Source organism: Engystomops pustulosus, chromosome 4, assembly GCF_040894005.1.
Source record: "Engystomops pustulosus chromosome 4, aEngPut4.maternal, whole genome shotgun sequence".
Taxonomy (NCBI): domain Eukaryota; kingdom Metazoa; phylum Chordata; class Amphibia; order Anura; family Leptodactylidae; genus Engystomops; species Engystomops pustulosus.
Window position 1 is genome coordinate 204,357,117 of NC_092414.1, and position 17,276 is coordinate 204,374,392.

Consider the following 17,276-nt stretch of genomic DNA (forward strand, 5'->3'; position numbering starts at 1 on the left):
AGAGAAGAGTAGAGCGAGGGGGCAGAGGGGTCGCAGAGAGAGAAGAGCAGAGCGAGGGGGCAAAGGGGTCGCAGAGAGAGAAGAGAAGAGCAGAGCGAGGGGGCAGAGGGGTCGCAGAGAGAGAAGAGCAGAGCGAGGGGGCAAAGGGGTCGCAGAGAGAGAAGAGAAGAGCAGAGTGAGGGGCCGCAGAGAGAGAAGAGAAGGAAGGTAAATGATTTATGGATACAGGCAGGGTGTAGGGGTGATGCATGGAGACAGATAGATGTGGATTAGATAGAAGTGGAAAAAATGGGAAAAAGAGAAACCAGGATTAGTATAGGATAGGTTATTACACCATTAGAGAAGATAGGTCTTTACTTAGGGCCATGATGTAGCACTGATGGCTGCAGGGGAGGAGAGCTGCCAGCACTGTGATGGGCATCACCCAGACAGGAGCCATTTAGTGGAAGCCCGTCATCAGGAGCCCTTTTTCTGACTCCCCCTTGTCCCCATAGAGAACACTATCGTGGGGAAGCCAGAAAAAGGTCTCCCGATGACAGGTATCCCTTTAAGGATTTGCCTCTTGTAGGCCTCTAGGAAGGTGTTAATCCTCCAGCGCTCCTTACTGTCAGCCTACTGCTGTATTCAGTGGCCCCAAGTATAGATAGGGGGTCTGTACTGATGGGGACCCCAGAAACACAAGCAGAGATGCAAGAAGATTGCAAGCTTTTATGTCCACCCCTAGACGTGTATCCATACCGCTATACTTACAGAAACACAGGAAGAGGGTGTCCACACACATCCCGTACACACTGAAGAAGCCATGGGCGATGAGGTAGGAGCCGATCACCACCGTCTGTGCAGGGAGAGAGGACATCAGTGATTACATTATGTGTGCCTGCAGCCACCACTAGGGGGAGCTGGTTATATACATGGCCTGTCATTGGTTATTGGGGACACTCACCAGAATCGGCACCCAGTAGTAATTGAGAGTGGGAGCCGTGTCTTGTATAATCTGGATGCGTTTGGTAAAAAAGAAGAAGGCCAGGATTCCTACAAAAGTGGTAAAATATTCAAAAATTATTTTAGCAGAAAAACAGACATATCACCAACCACCCCCACCATCCAGGGGTCCAAGTCCCTGGGCCAACTATCCCTGACCCCCGAGAGGCCTGGTCACCAGGTACTTGCGGCCCACCTTGGGCTGTAGCCATGTACTTACCCACGCAGCCCACAACCAGCAGTTTTCCAAGGAACAGCAGGAAGTCGGTGACTTTATCGAGAACTGCAACACTGCAAAAACAGAAGAACAGGGACATGATGTTGCACAAGTCATCCACCCGGGGGCAGTATTGTAAAATTGTATGACACAGATGTGACCGGTAGTCACTGACTAACGTGCAGCTCACTCACCGGACAATGTTCCTCATCAGCAGGAAGAAGGCGTTCCGAGCCGAGGTGCAGAAGTTGGTTCCATAAATGGCAATCTATAAAAAGATGGGTCTGTTAGTATCAGGGCATGCTGGGAGTTGTAGTTGAATGTAGAGCTCCAGAGGAAGCCATTGTCTCCGTTACCATGATGTAGGCGTTTCGATTCAGGAACTTGATGAATTTTTCAAGGCACCAGAAACAACACTTGAGGCAGCAGAGGAGGAAGCGAGCAAACTTATTATCCGCTCCTGGCAGGACGGGAGAAAGATCATTAATCAGGGTAAAGTCACAGTCAATCTAACATATGTATGAAAACTGCTATTATACAGCAGTATGACTATCCTTATATTGTTCCACCCCATGCCTTTCAAAGATACGGATATTCATGTTGTTCTAGCTCTGCCGCACCTCGAGCTTCCGGATTGATAGGGGACCTGCATGTGTGACTCGGCTCAGCTACATCATTTCCCCACCTCCTTTAGGAATGAGAGAGACGCTGGCTGTGTGACTGGCTGAAGAGAAATCAGCTCCCTCGCTCACCCCTCCTCCTGGAATTCTCTTCAGCAAGTCACACACAGCCAGAATCCCTCTCTCATTCCTGAATAGGGTGAACATAACTTTGCCGAACTCAGCTCAAAAGGAACGACAATGATCAAAACCTGCATCAGGACATTTGAAAAGACAAAAAAATCAAATGGAATGTAGAAGTTTACAAGCATGGGGAGGAACAATATAAGGATAGCTGTGCTTCTGTATATTAGCAGTTTTCAAAGATATGTTTAGATTTCAAGGTTTTCTGTCTATGCTTGGAAACAGCTTGCTGCCAGTCCACTACCCCCTATGTGTCAAGGAGGAGTGGCTTGTTGACCTACACTCCATAGCTCACCTTTCAGTTTGTGGTCCAAATATTCCAACATGATCCTGATCAGCTGCACAATCGCAAGGATCAGAGACCCAAATGCCAGCGATCCCGTGTGGTACCTGAAGGTAGATATAAGGGGGCATCAGTGAGAACAAAAATGCTGAAGGCTCTACGAACCCCCTTCCGGAAACAGCGCCACCCTTCTCCATAGGCCGTCTTTGGAACTGCAAGCTACTAATGAAAGTAAATGTAGCCTTATAGAACACCTTACCTGAGAGCCCGACCCAGCGAGGAGAAGATGGGAAACGCCGGCATGTCATCCGGTTTCTTAAAAGCCCAATAATAAGAGGCAAAGGCTCCGGCGAGAGTCACCTGACCCAGAGCGATGACAAAGTTTGCCAGCCAGAGAAACATGAAGGCGTTATAGATCTGGAAGACGATCAGGTACTTGTGGTAGTAGGTCTCTCCGCCATAGAAGGCAAACTGGCAGGTGGCGTCCTGGCAAATCCGGGAAATATTACTAGCATTGAAGGACTGCAAAGAAGACATTAAGAGAAGATTTTGGATACTGGTGACATAGCTCCGGGGTGCACAGGATACCCTTGTGGAGATACAGGTGTGAGGCAATGCCTCATGGGAAAAGTATGCAAATTAGCCAAGGAAGAACCTGTCTCAATAGCGCCACCTATAGGTGGAACACCAGTAAGTACTTATTACACCACCGTCCAAGCGCCATACACAGGCCTGTGGGAAGAAGAACTTACCTCGGGGTTACAGGTTTTGCCGGCGTAATCACACTGCGTCTCATTGAACACCTTATAGATGGCCTCGTTGGAGGTAGAGAGGAATCTGTATGGAGGGGTCAAGGATTAAAACAGTTCTACAGATTAATGGTGGGCAAACAGAGCTGCAGTGTAAAGCATGAGGGACAAACATAGAGGTCTAGGAGGACGGTACAAAGGATACACGGCAGTGATGGCCCAATAGGCAATACAGAGGCAGACCAGCAGGAACGTAAACAGGGGGAAGACCAAGGAGCACATGACGTGTCCCACCGCCCTGAAAGAGAGAGAATCAAATCAATGATCAGCAACATAAAAATACATAACACATGTACAGATGGAGGGTGCCACATATCAAATGAATAATGACTAGTCATTACAAGTTGAATTGATTGATAAGCAAATGTGTCTTTGCATATAGTAGGGTATAGAATTTACAATTCTGAAATCTTGAATTTACACAGTGACTGCACCAGCAGCAGAATAGTGAGTGCAGCTCTGGAGTATAATACACAATGTAACTCAGGATCAGTACAGGATAAGTAATGTCATGTATGTACACAGTGACTGCACCAGCAGCAGAATAGTGAGTGCAGCTCTGGAGTATAATACAGGATGTAACTCAGGATCAGTACAGGATAAGTAATGTCATGTATGTACACAGTGACTGCACCAGCAGCAGAATAGTGAGTGCAGCTCTGGGGTATAATATATAGTGAGGATCAGTACAGGATAAGTAATGTCATGTATGTACACAGTGACTGTACCAGCAGCAGAATAGTGAGTGCAGCTCTGGGGTATAATACAGGATGTAACTCGGGATCAGTACAGGATAAGTAATGTCATGTATGTACACAGTGACTGCACCAGCAGCAGAATAGTGAGTGCAGCTCTGGGGTATAATACAGGATGTAACTCAGGATCAGTACAGGATAAGTAATGTCATGTATGTACACAGTGACTGCACCAGCAGCAGAATAGTGAGTGCAGCTCTGGAGTATAATACAGGATGTAGCTCAGGGTCAGTACAGGAGAAGTAATGTCATGTATGTACACAGTGACTGCACCAGCAGCAGAATAGTGAGTGCAGCTCTGGGGTATTATATAGGATGTAACTCAGGATCAGTACAGGATAAGTAATGTCATGTATGTACACAGTGACTGCACCAGCAGCAGAATAGTGAGTGCAGCTCTGGGGTATAATACAGGATGTAACTCAGGATCAGTACAGGATAAGTAATGTCATGTATGTACACAGTGACTGCACCAGCAGCAGAATAGTGAGTGCAGCTCTGGAGTATAATACAGGATGTAGCTCAGGGTCAGTACAGGAGAAGTAATGTCATGTATGTACACAGTGACTGCACCAGCAGCAGAATAGTGAGTGCAGCTCTGGGGTATTATATAGGATGTAACTCAGGATCAGTACAGGATAAGTAATGTCATGTATGTACAAGGTATTAAAGGAACACCCAGCGATCTGCTCCTCACCTACTGGATTCTTTGATAAGAGCGATGGCAATCATGATCCTTTTCCGTAGGAATATCAGTAACAGGATGATGACAACTTCCATGATGCACAGGATGATCACTGGAGAGAAGAGACTGTATTGTCGGACAGTTTCCACTGAGCAGCACCAGTATACACTATAAAACTGGTCACACAGTTCCTTAACACCAAGCCATTCAAACCCCATGAAGAACATTTTGGGAAACTTAAAACAAACAACAACTTACTGAAGGCCAGCCATGTCTGCCGCAGGTGAAGATAGACGCGTAAATCGCTCTGAAACCCAATGTCCGTCAGTTTGATATCGGACCCCGCTGTTCCCTTCAGATTGGCGTATTCCATGTAACAATGGAAGATTCCTGTAGGTGCCAAATGGAAAGTAGGTTGTGAGGTGGTGATGGGTATATCAGAAATGTTGTAATAAGACCCAAATATTAAACACTTGAAGCCATTACCCACCGTATCCCATCACTGCGATCACCAGGACAATCATCACCCAGACCATGATCCCGGCCAGAAACCTCAGCAGGACCACGAAGATCAAGCTGATCAACATGGCGATGACGAGACCGCTGCAGACCACATGGGTAGAGGTTAGAACCTGGGCACTGAAGAGAACCAGTCCAGTAATGACAGAGAAAATACTTACAGGATTATCCAGTACCATGACACCGTGTAGTCCTCAAAGATCTTCATGGCCACCTGCCGAGCCTCCAGGACCACATTAGCTTTCCTGTGTGGAGAAAGATACCCGGGTACTGAAAAAGTACTCCAGCCGAGACCTGCCTGGGGCATGATCGGCACTTACTTAGCTCCTTCCAATAGATCAGTCACATTGCGTTGTCTTTGTTCTCTTCCATCATCGAATGTCGTTGAGTTTCCGACCATGACCACCCCCTTCTTGATGTTAACAGCTGGGAAGCATCTTCTGGTAACTGAGAAAATCAAAATGAGAAGGACATGAGACAAGAGGGAGGATCTATGTGAAATGGAGTCAGACCCTCCCACCTTAAGGCCATACAGACAAAAGGGAGGAGCCATGTAACATCCAGTCCACTCCTCTCACCACCGATGACAAGGGAGGTTGGTCTACGATTGTAGACATTCCCACCATAGACTGTGCTGTCCACCTTCTACCACAGCGGCAGTCTGAGGTCACTACTCACATGGTTTGCTCGGCGTGATCATAGCCGGGCAGTCTCGGTCTCTGAGCACTTCCACTGCACTCTGGTAAGGTAAAAATAGATCAGGGATTAGGGATATATAGAAAAAAAACCTCATAAACTTATAAATACAAGCACCAGAGTCTCCAATGCCATATTGTGTCCTCCAAAGCCATTCATGTAAGATATCCCCACACATCAAAATTTAGGAAGGTGTGAATGAAGTGCTGAGTTGGAGCATCAGGTGGTCACTCATCTAGACCATACCTTTACTCCATTTACTAGAAGACACTTTCAGTTACATTTTTGGTGGGCTCATTAGAATATTTCAGTAGTTAAGGTCCTAGAACTTAGGTGGTACCTTATGTGGTAGGACCATAGTATTGGTGGATTGCTCTGAAGATATATCCTAATACCAGACATCCAGGCTAAAGAACCATCAGACATTCCAATATCAATAGGACCGGACAACCATGTAATGTTTATTTTGTCCCCCAAAGTCTGTGGTTGGGAGAAGTAAAGGGTCGGGTAGTTGGATGTCATCACACCTGATCCACTTGTTCTTCGACAGACAAACCACCACCAGAGAGGTCCACCAGCAGAGTTCTACACTCTCTGGTTAAAGATTCCTGTATCACCTCACATTACTAACGGAGTGAACGGAGGAATTCGGGAGGGGGGGGGCACCTTTTTGCATAGAGGGAAGGTTTGGGATCTTAGACACCCACAAAGAGCAGTATATGGCACAGCAAGAGATCCAGAACTGGTAGTATAGGTCTTTGAAGAGAGGGTGTCAGCAATGGTTGATCACACGTCCTTTGCTATTAGGCAGGAGGAACCTGTGTAGGCTTCTCTTCCACGGGATGAGGTAGGAAATGAACCATGAGACTTGTAAAAAATGAGGCGACTGAAAAACCCAACCACCAACATAATGGTGTGTGTGTGTGTGGAATCTCAAGATACATCTCTGTAATGGCCACCACCTCAAACTGCATAACACTCATGTTACCTTGGTGAAGTTGTTGAAGCCTTCTCTGCAGAACTGCTTGTAGTAGTCAAAATTATCCTGGGAAGTGGTCACTCCAATATAGGTCAGGAATTTGTCCGGACATTTCTCCACACAAATCTGTCGGAGAAGACAATGATTGTTAGCACCGAGGTGTCACCTATTGAAGTCTGGAGGAGCTGCATGTACTGCACTGAGGGGTCTTTATAGCGTCTATGCATAAATAGGGCATGTACAATGCAGCCATCTATAGCACATCACAGATGTAATAAAAGAGTTCTTAAATAAAGACTAAAATCTTCTTGCTCTTTATTTCACATTACAGGAGCAAAGACATACTCACAAAAATACGTGCAAGGGAGGGGGGAGTGAAGGCAGAAAGCCCACAGTCGGTGGCATCATCTCTATCAGTCCTGGTTTTTACAATTTTGGTTGTCCCTGGATACGACCGTAAAACCTTCTGACTATGGTCAGATTTTTCTCTTGAATAGCTTGTCATGTCTGCACACCGCAGTACTCTCTGCCTCCATCCCTTCCCCCCTGCATTAGAAGAACAGCTCAGACACAGGAACTTGATGTCGGAAGAAAGAGTCTGTTGTGACTTAATTTACAAGATACAGACAGATCTTTAGGTCTTTATAGCAGAGCAGACTGTGTTTTATTGATTAGGCGAGTTAGCAAAGCTGAGAGTGTCGTTGAGTTTTATATCATATCTTATCTCTTTCCAAGTGTCAGATACTCGTAGAATGTTCGGAAGCTAAATAAATGTGTGGCTACACCCTGTACCCAAATAATCTAAGCACATCGTCAGCACAAAGCATCTCATAGCACAGAGGGATCATGAAGTATCTGGTTAGAGAGTCCCTGCCCACACTCTGGGCAAACCACTTGTAGCTTCTATAGATTTGCGCGCATACATTAAGATCTAGCGCAAATATTAAGATCTAGTGAAGGAACCCCTTAATAAGGAAGAAACCTTAATAGACCTTCATTAATCTGGGATCTGATGACCTAGAGCAGTGATGGCAAACCTTTTAGAGGCCGAGTGCCCAAACTTCAACAAAGACCCGCTTATTTATCTCAAAGTGCCAACACAGAAATTTAATTTATGATTTATACTCCCTTCTCTGTCACAGTTTTCATTGATACCAGCACTCTGAGGCACCAATATAGCAGAAAATAGTCCAAGGTAGAGCTGTCACTTTAAAATAACTCTTTGCACAGCAAGTCCTGGGCTGTCTGGGACTGCAGGAAGATACCTGGATTCATCTCTGGTGATGGCCTGAGTGCCCACAGAGAGGGCTCCGAGTGCCACCTCCGGCACCAGTGCCATAGGTTAGCCATCACTGACCTAGAGGTTCTACAAATCCATCATACGACCAAGTAAAAAAATGCCAATGACACATTAGGATGAAAATTGTGGATGGATGAAGGCTAAAACAGACAACAGGACCACCAGAAGGGAAGACTTCGGGAGAAATTCACTACCCACAAATGTTCCAAGATGGGGAAAATAGCCATCAATAATATCTGAAATGATCCCCGACAGACAGGAGAAACATGGCCTCCATGATTGTGGAGGTGTAACCCTTAAATTTGGCTTACCTGGGTAGTAGGACACTGGAATTCCAGTAGGACGAGGGGACTGGCGCACTTCATGATGTTGAAGTAAAACAAAAATGGCTTCTTCCTGTAAATGGAGTAAAGGAAATCACGAGAAGCTGCACCAAAATATTTGGGAGCCATGACAGTAGGACTCCTTTATAGACGGGGGAAGAGAGGGTGGTGTTTAGAAGTAAATGCTTAAAAATTAAGGGACATGATGCTAGCAGGAACCAATTCTGTGCAGGGGTAGGGGCTGACCAATGTTCTGGTGTCATCGCTACGGTTGTCACAATTAGAGGGATGTCTCAAAAACAAGAACGTGTGGTATCTCCATGTTTGTTCACTGTGGACCGGAATTCTGGTTCTTGGAGGTGGTGGTGGTGCTGGGCGGTGTCCTTAGAAAGCGACTCCACCACCAATGAAATCATCAATTACTAATACGTCACATAGACAAGGGTAGTGTTTATTTCCGATAATGGCTCTTACTCGTTGGGGGTCCCAGCTTGTCCGCAGAATTGTCCCTTACTGTCCGTGGGGTAGATAACTTTCCGTGGATCTCCATACGTCCAGGCTGTGGAGATAATATAACAGAAGGACCAGGGTATATAGTAATATAACACATTTGAGGTAGAATCCTTGGGGTAGACCCAACATATTGCACCTGCCAGGGTGGTACTCACCAACTATCCCCACCGCCACGTACGCAATAATACCAAGAACTATGAGTATACAGCACAAGATGTCCGTACAGCCCCTGCAAGACAGAGAAGGGCGGTCACACCCCATATACACAGAATATCACCTCTCCACTTTAGTTTTTTCTTCTTGAAGTTTATACATAGTTATCCAAGTGGGTGTCACCATTTGGGGGCGTCTCCCTGCACAGTTCACAGGCGAGTTCCGATTATACAGCGTCATTCCGTGCAGGGACACGCCTCCCCAACTGGTAACACCCACTTGGCTAACTACGAATACATTTCTCTGAGCAATAAACAGGAGTAGTACAACACAAAGTATTTACGGTAATAAAAGTTATTTTATTGGGAATTTAAAAACCGGACAGGTCAGGAAAGGTGACATAGTTGGCAGTACATAAAATAAACATGATCAATTAGTTGAATTTGAGGTATTTTTTTCCCCCCACAATGCACTGGTTTATGGTAAAGGGATTTGAAGCTGAATTCCTCAAACTACTTTATTCATTTTTTGAATTTTTTTTATTTTTAGGTTACTGTAATTTGAGCAATTTTGTCAAGCCGTCCTCTTCTGTCACACTTTTCTATGAAAAGGTGTCCTTGTTATCCAAAGCGCAGCTTTCATTTCCAGGACTGTACAACAATATCGTAAATTACAGCTCCTGCAATTTTTTATAATTTTTTAGGGTCACTCATACCAATGTATAGTATCGCCTTTATAGGCCCTGAAAAGATGGTTGACATTTCCTGTGGAAGCCGCCATATTGTTCATCACCCAGCTTTATTACTATACTAAGTGACAAATCTACCAACATGGCGCTTGTGTATACGCACATACGAGGGCAGCCATATTGGCCATCACCCAGCTTTCCTAGTAGCAGACACAACGATTTATTCAACCACTTTCTTGGCTGTAACATTTAGAAGAAAGAGGATTGAATAAGTGTCATAAAGAAAATGGATGATATTTGGCATCCGCTCAGATCCCTCCAAGTCTGACAATAGATTAAATATTTAGGAGGCACTTAAGACGCCAGAAAACCACAACAAATGGACGGCCGCGTTAGGAAGCGCTTTATGGATTTTGCCTTCAAAATCTTTTACATGTGGCCGATTCTGGAGGGGAAATGGGATTATTTCGGTATTAGTAGCGGTGGGAAGCAGCCATTTTATGTTTGGTTTTCCAGACCCTATCGATAAGACTTCACCTCTAAACCAGAGACTAACGATGGAGGATTTTAGATGTGCTGTGCGTTCGTGATACATTACAAAATGCATCATCCTAAAGCATCACAATTCTCAATCACACGTCTCCCTTATGTACATGATCCTTTCTCCCTCGATCATCATCCTTCTGCTTCCTCTATCAACATCCCCAGTTTTCATATTACATCATTACTAACCATCATCATCCCCCATTAATATCCTACAACATCACAATCCTTCATCACCCACCTCCGGTATTATCACTACTCCCTCAATCACACTTCTACTCTTCCATCATTACTCATTGCCATCCATCATCATCATCATCCACTTTTCTTCGCTTCCATCATTATCCTCTTCACTTCATCTTTATCCATGACCCCCCCAACCAACATTATCTACCATCATCTTCCTAATCATCCTCCATCACCTACCTCTTCCCTCCTTCTTACACGCAGACCATGGACCTCTATAGAAGTCAATGGGGGTCATTTACTAAGGGCTGTTTTGTTTCACAACCACCACCCACCCCGTCAAGGAGATGTTTTGGATAATAAAATTTCACTTGAAGCGAAAGCGGCGATTCCAGACACAACACAGATGTGGCGCTGTGTTAAAAGGAGGAAACAGCCACGTATTCCTTTTCCTGGTGAAAATCCCTTTAAGAAGTGTTAACACGAGCATCTATACTCGTAACTTACCGGTTATGGATCGGGCCTTTAAAACTCGGATCATATTTCCTTGGTTCTCCTGAAAAAAAAAGGGACACTTTATTAAAATGTTTTAAAAATTTTATAGTGGCGCCCCCTATATGTTGTTATTGGTAGAGATGCAGCTCGCAACGATCTATGGACCAGTATCATGTATCAGTCTAGTTATGCAGCATGAAAGGTTATGGGAAAGCTGAGTGACTGCATTATTTATATACATTTGCACATTATTTCCGTTTGGGTGGTGTGGCCCTTTAAATTTACCCTGTTAAATTTAGTATATGCCAAATAGTGACTCCGCTTTGCGCCCCTCCCTGCCGCTACATATGTGCGGTGTGATCGCCGGCTCTGTACTCCACACCAAGAATTTATCCTCTTTGAAAAATTCACCAAAATTATAGAGTGAAGAGAAAATTCGGGAGGAGAGGGGGGGGGGGGGTGACAGCTGGAATGACCTGGTACGAGGCCACCCAAAAATTATACATTACACAGTCAGGCGGCCCAGTGCAGAGACCCATCCGAAATCATACAAATAGTTCCCCTCCCAGGCTGCATGTCCCTTTAACTACCCCCTCCCCTTTAATGGCACCTCATTAGTCAGTGAATATAAGAGAGAATGGATTTCTGCATTTATAGCTAGAGCCCCCTAGTGGTAGGTTCTCAGTACAGCCAGTCACCCAGCTGCCTAACTTATACACCCACAGGACGGGCACCATCTAAATATAAACCCGCCTGTACACAGGACAAAGCTATAATCTCGCCCCAATGACACGTTGTCACTGCGGAGTATACACGGCTATAATTACAGAGAGATGGCCGTCACCGTCCTGCTGGAGGACTGCAGCCCGAGCACATCCAGAGACACTGTATATACAGCGGGAACACCCAGTGTATACCGCCCCGGGCACAATCACTACGAGTCCTAACAATACATTATACACAACATCATCCACCTGTACTAACCAAGACCGAGCCGGAGGAGCTGAGCAACACGTCGGCACAGCATAACAGAGAGGAGCGGGATTGTAGCAGTTCTATTCTTGTACACAGGGGGCAGTATTATAGCAGTTCTATTCTTGTACACAGGGGGCAGTATTATAGCAGTTCTATTCTTGTACACAGGGGGCAGTATTATAGCAGTTCTATTCTTGTACACAGGGGGCAGTATTATAGCAGTTCTATTCTTGTACACAGGGGGCAGTATTATAGCAGTTCTATTCTTGTACACAGGGGGCAGTATTATAGCAGTTCTATTCTTGTACACAGGGGGCAGTATTATAGCAGTTCTATTCCTGTACACAGGGGGCAGTATTATAGCAGTTCTATTCCTGTACACAGGGGGCAGTATTATAGCAGTTCTATTCTTGTACACAGGGGGCAGTATTATAGCAGTTCTATTCTTGTACACAGGGGGCAGTATTATAGCAGTTCTATTCTTGTACACAGGGGGCAGTATTATAGCAGTTCTATTCTTGTACACAGGGGGCAGTATTATAGCAGTTCTATTCTTGTACACAGGGGGCAGTATTATAGCAGTTCTATTCTTGTACACAGGGGGCAGTATTATAGCAGTTCTATTCTTGTACACAGGGGGCAGTATTATAGCAGTTCTATTCTTGTACACAGGGGGCAGTATTATAGCAGTTCTATTCTTGTACATAGGGGGCAGTATTATAGCAGTTCTATTCCTGTACATAGGGGGCAGTATTATAGTAGTTATACTCCTGTACATAGGGGGCAGTATTATAGTAGTTATACTCCTGTACATAGGGGGCAGTATTATAGTAGTTATATTCTTGTACATAGGGGGCAGTATTATAGTAGTTATATTCTTGTACATAGGGGGCAGTATTATAGGAGTTATATTCTTGTACATAGGGGGCAGTATTATAGTAGTTATATTCTTGTACATAGGGGGCAGTATCATAGTAGTTATATTCTTGTACATAGGGGGCAGTATTATAGTAGTTATATTCTTGTACATAGGGGGCAGTATTATAGTAGTTATACTCCTGTACATAGGGGGCAGTATTCTAGTAGTTATACTCCTGTACATAGGGGGCAGTATTCTAGTAGTTATATTCTTGTACATAGGGGGCAGTATTCTAGTAGTTATATTCTTGTACATAGGGGGCAGTATTATAGTAGTTATATTCTTGTACATAGGGAGCAGTATTATAGTAGTTATATTCCTGTACATAGGGAGCAGTATTATAGTAGTTATATTCCTGTACATAGGGGGCAGTATTATAGTAGTTATATTCTTGTACATAGGGGCAGTATTATAGTAGTTATATTCTTGTACATAGGGGGCAGTATTATAGTAGTTATATTCTTGTACATAGGGGGCAGTATTATAGGAGTTATATTCTTCTCAGTTCTCAGTCACTTTCCCTCATTTTTTTTCTGCTAAATTCACCACAGAAGGGAAAGAGGACAATGCCCATAGAAATCACATACAGGGCAGAGCAGCTTAAAAAGATTCCCTTCTTTTCGTGATTGTCTACCCAGTTCTTAGAAAATCTACTTACTCCAATAACCTGCATTGTAATAACACAGAGAACACAGAGAGACAGAAAGCCAATTGAAAACTAATATTTACCTAAGTGTTACCTCCAGAACATAACACACAAAGTAACTGCAAGATACATGCACCATCAATACACTTGTAGAATAAGACAAAAGAGGGAGGAGCATAGAACTTTGCTTTATACCTTTATTGGGACCGTTCCCACACCAATCATTACAATGAAGATGTTAGAAGTTGGACGACTTCGGTCTTTGCAAAACAAACCTTAACTTTGGAAAGTACAACTAAACAGGGAGGGTGCCCCTGGACTGGTGGCTGCGTCTTGTAAAGTTACCTGGGGTCGCTTGCACTAAAGGGGGGTACTGGCACTTTAATATAGGTGGCAGAGGGCAGGGTTTTGCTGTGACCACTCCCAAAAGTGATCTCATGGCACTTCCCCTCCTTATTGCGGCACGTAAAGGAGTTATAGGGAGCGGTCCTGTCCCCTCCGACACTCTACCGAGCCATTAATTAATAGTTCCTCCCCTTTTGATTGTATTTATGTTTTGCTTTTTCATTCTGGTTATTACTTTGTTTCTTCTTGAAGTCACAGCTGGCGGAATGAGATACTGGAGATGGTGATGCTCAGCTGGCCGACTTTCCAGCTGGGAGTCCAGCTGGCATACAGTGGCTGAGCTCTTTGTTTTCTGGTACACTATTTCATTGGTTTTAGATCATTGTTGAAATATAACAAAAGCTGTAAATGGTTAAATCTTATTTATAATGGAATATTAAAGTGGCCTCTAGTGATAAAGTGATAGTGGTAAGTGATAAGAGGTTAACATGCCAGCCAGTCTCAGAGAATGAACCATCACTGATCCTCAACCCATAACTTGGAAGGTACCTGGCCTTCAAAAGCGCTAGAAATTCTTCACATTTTGTGGGGCTGTAGGGAATGTTAGTGAACAAAGCAAGTGTTTCGTTGTGAGTCACAGTGGAAAATGCTAACTCCGGACTCGGCTGATGGCCAAGAACTAAAAAGAAGGAAATCTCTTGTGTCCAAGTTCTAAAAATCAAAACTAAATGACAATTTCAGATGCCTTCAACCAAGGCGGACATAACCGATGGGATGTTGAGACCAGGATGAAAGTCATAGTGCAGCTCCAACCCAACATTTATACAATACAATTAAACATCGATCTGTTTGGACACTAAATTTCACCAAGAAAATGCCAAATTATCTTTAAGATGAACCAAAAGCACTCATCATTAGAAACAATCAATCTACCAACCGGGTGCTTCTGCTGGCACCGTAGCTATGAAGATGACCATACGCATCAAATGGAGGTGAACCCAAACCCACCAAATTTAGTGGGACTGACCAGCCATGTAATGTGTGTGGAGATTTTAGGGGTTCCCTTCAATGACACATCAGAGGAAGCAAGGTTTTGGTAGAGCTACAGCCAACCCAAGCAACCATAAGCCTGGTGGGTAACCAAACATGACAGGAACAACCAAAATGTGACCCGTGTTCCCACTATGTCCCAGAATGGAACAACTCTTTAGGTTGAAGGCCCTAAACATCTCAGCTTAAAAAACAGTATCCCACACCAGCGTATGTCACAGTATAATGGGTAGAAAGGTTTAGGTTTTGAGAAGAGGTAGACCTTTGGAGTGGTCATCTATAGGCAAGGCGTTACGCTACCTGCATCCTGCTACAACAAGATTCATGGTTATTTAGTGAGTCAATGACATTTTTGGAGTCTGAGTCATTGTACTCAAAACATGCAAAAACCAGAGGATACCCAACGGGGAACACCAGACCAGACCTGACATAGTAAAATACAATACTTTGGGTTTCAAGATTAAGGACATTAAATATACTACAGAGAAAATGGACCCTCCATTGACCACTTCCCCTTGGGCTGATTTTGGATGGATGGTCTTCCTGTGGTGGAAACACAAGATGACGAACTGATATTCACTTGAGAAACGTTGAGGTCAGAAGTTGTGAAGAACCTTTGGGAACTATTTAGTCTATCACAAGACCTTTCTGATGAGACCTTGACCATTCCCTAATCTTCTGAAGGACAAGTTGGACAACTTTAGCAACATTTATGAGGAATCCACAGTGGTGTGGTCTTAGGCTTCCTCTCGAGTACCATCTTGGCTCAAGCTCTTGCTTAGTCTTCCCGGAAGAAGGTGAGGAGCCCAAGTCTATGTGTAGGCAAAAGTTGTACATCCTTGTGTGTAAAAGTGTGACCCCCTAGTAATCTGGAGGGTTGACCATCCCCAAAACAATTTTTGGGAGACCACTGTGACACGTTTTGTAGACGAGTTTCATTGTATTCATTCTGTACACAGAAGTCTTCCCATAAAACATCTGGAAACCCTCAGTAATGTCAGATCCCGCAGCACTCGGCCTTGTCCCTTTCATCGAAAGCCAAAAAAAAGACAAGAGCTGGAATATTGTGCTCGCTATCACACAGACCATGTGTACTTTATATTCATAGCAGGGACCGGAAACGTTCTATTAAAGGGGCAACCTTGTCTAGTAATGAGGTGGAGGGGTTCCCCTTATGGATCTTCATCTAAGAACATCTTATTATGGTGGACGAGCCACGTCCATACCTGGATTAACCATAGATTACAATGGACATACTGTAATACTTCATCTCACCTGAAGCGGCAGTGCAGGGAAATTCAACACTAGCTGGTCAACTGATCGCTGTGGATCTTGGCAAAACCTCCCCTACCCAAATTAATAGTCAGCAATGCTTGCCACAAATTTTTTTTATTTGCTCACAACCTTATACGCTCCCTCAAAGAACATCCGTCCAAAACTTTTTTTTTTTAATGTAAAGGCCCCTATGGTGCTTATATGTATGTGTATAACCCCTTTAAATGAGAAGTTGGTTCTTCTATGCCACCTACTGATAGGCTGAGACAATTGTCCTCTAAGGGGCGCTGTTTGGGGACAGAGATATATAGACAAGTCTTTTATAACCCCCATACACCCCCCTCCTCCACCAGCTGGCGTCCCTCAGAACCCCCTTTCAGGTACCGAATTCCAGCAGAGTTTATATTGGGAGGCTCTTGGCGTCCGCTGTTAGTTTATCCGTATTTACCAAGAAGTAAGAACTCCTTTCATGACTTGACTGGTGCTGCCCGCATCATAGGGGGCACCGAGGGCATCGTATACAGCACCAAAGGGGAGCTCGGCCCTATCCCTAATCTACAGGGGCCCCGAGTAATGGGCCTGACACAAGGGTTTGGCATCTGAGGAATGAGACGGATAAGACGGGCAGCAGAGTTTAGGATGGGTAGTTCTGGTGTCAGGCAGCTGCCTGGTAAGCCGTAGTAAATATGTAGAGCCGGTTACATGAAGGAATGGATGCAGCAGGTTCTGACAAGTGTGAGGATTAGGGTAAAGGTAACGAGTCTTTCATCCTACATAACATGTACACAATGGAGGGTCAGATCCTACTATATCCGTAACAAGTCATGGTGAAGCTGCCGCAGCAATGACGCCCCCAGTACTGCTGATACTACTATCCGATATGTGCCGGTACTCAGCAGAGAATACTACTCATACATTGTACTAGTATCACATTGTACTAGTTATTCACTACAAATTACAATAATCCAGGTTATAATATTGTGTTACCAGGGTTATCAGCCACTACTAGCAATATTAGTGGTCTGGGTTACAACCTACCACTACTAGTAGATATTAGCCCAGGTTATCAGTCCCTACTACTAGTGATAGATAGTAGCGCAGGTTGTCAGTCCCTACTACTAGTGATAGATATTAGCCC

At 44.4% G+C, this 17,276-nt stretch overlaps 1 protein-coding gene across 5 annotated transcripts in view; it reads right to left on the reverse strand.

Moving 5' to 3' along the window:
* The window catches only part of SLC44A2 (solute carrier family 44 member 2 (CTL2 blood group)), a 33,669-nt gene that overhangs the window by 2,060 nt on the left and 14,333 nt on the right, over window positions 1–17,276 (reverse strand). For all 5 annotated transcript variants that reach the window (XM_072149514.1, XM_072149513.1, XM_072149516.1 and 2 more), the window contains exons 2-21: window positions 10,941–10,989; window positions 9,019–9,092; window positions 8,825–8,909; window positions 8,339–8,423; window positions 6,737–6,853; window positions 5,731–5,791; window positions 5,373–5,499; window positions 5,214–5,297; window positions 5,024–5,136; window positions 4,792–4,923; window positions 4,546–4,645; window positions 3,239–3,331; window positions 3,037–3,121; window positions 2,544–2,806; window positions 2,297–2,391; window positions 1,555–1,658; window positions 1,393–1,466; window positions 1,202–1,272; window positions 944–1,032; window positions 751–835 (exon numbers count right to left, since the gene is read on the reverse strand). In XM_072149514.1, the coding sequence (XP_072005615.1) occupies window positions 751–835; window positions 944–1,032; window positions 1,202–1,272; window positions 1,393–1,466; window positions 1,555–1,658; window positions 2,297–2,391; window positions 2,544–2,806; window positions 3,037–3,121; window positions 3,239–3,331; window positions 4,546–4,645; window positions 4,792–4,923; window positions 5,024–5,136; window positions 5,214–5,297; window positions 5,373–5,499; window positions 5,731–5,791; window positions 6,737–6,853; window positions 8,339–8,423; window positions 8,825–8,909; window positions 9,019–9,092; window positions 10,941–10,989 (1,986 nt within the window). The remainder of the gene's footprint in view (window positions 1–750; window positions 836–943; window positions 1,033–1,201; window positions 1,273–1,392; window positions 1,467–1,554; window positions 1,659–2,296; window positions 2,392–2,543; window positions 2,807–3,036; window positions 3,122–3,238; window positions 3,332–4,545; window positions 4,646–4,791; window positions 4,924–5,023; window positions 5,137–5,213; window positions 5,298–5,372; window positions 5,500–5,730; window positions 5,792–6,736; window positions 6,854–8,338; window positions 8,424–8,824; window positions 8,910–9,018; window positions 9,093–10,940; window positions 10,990–17,276) is intronic.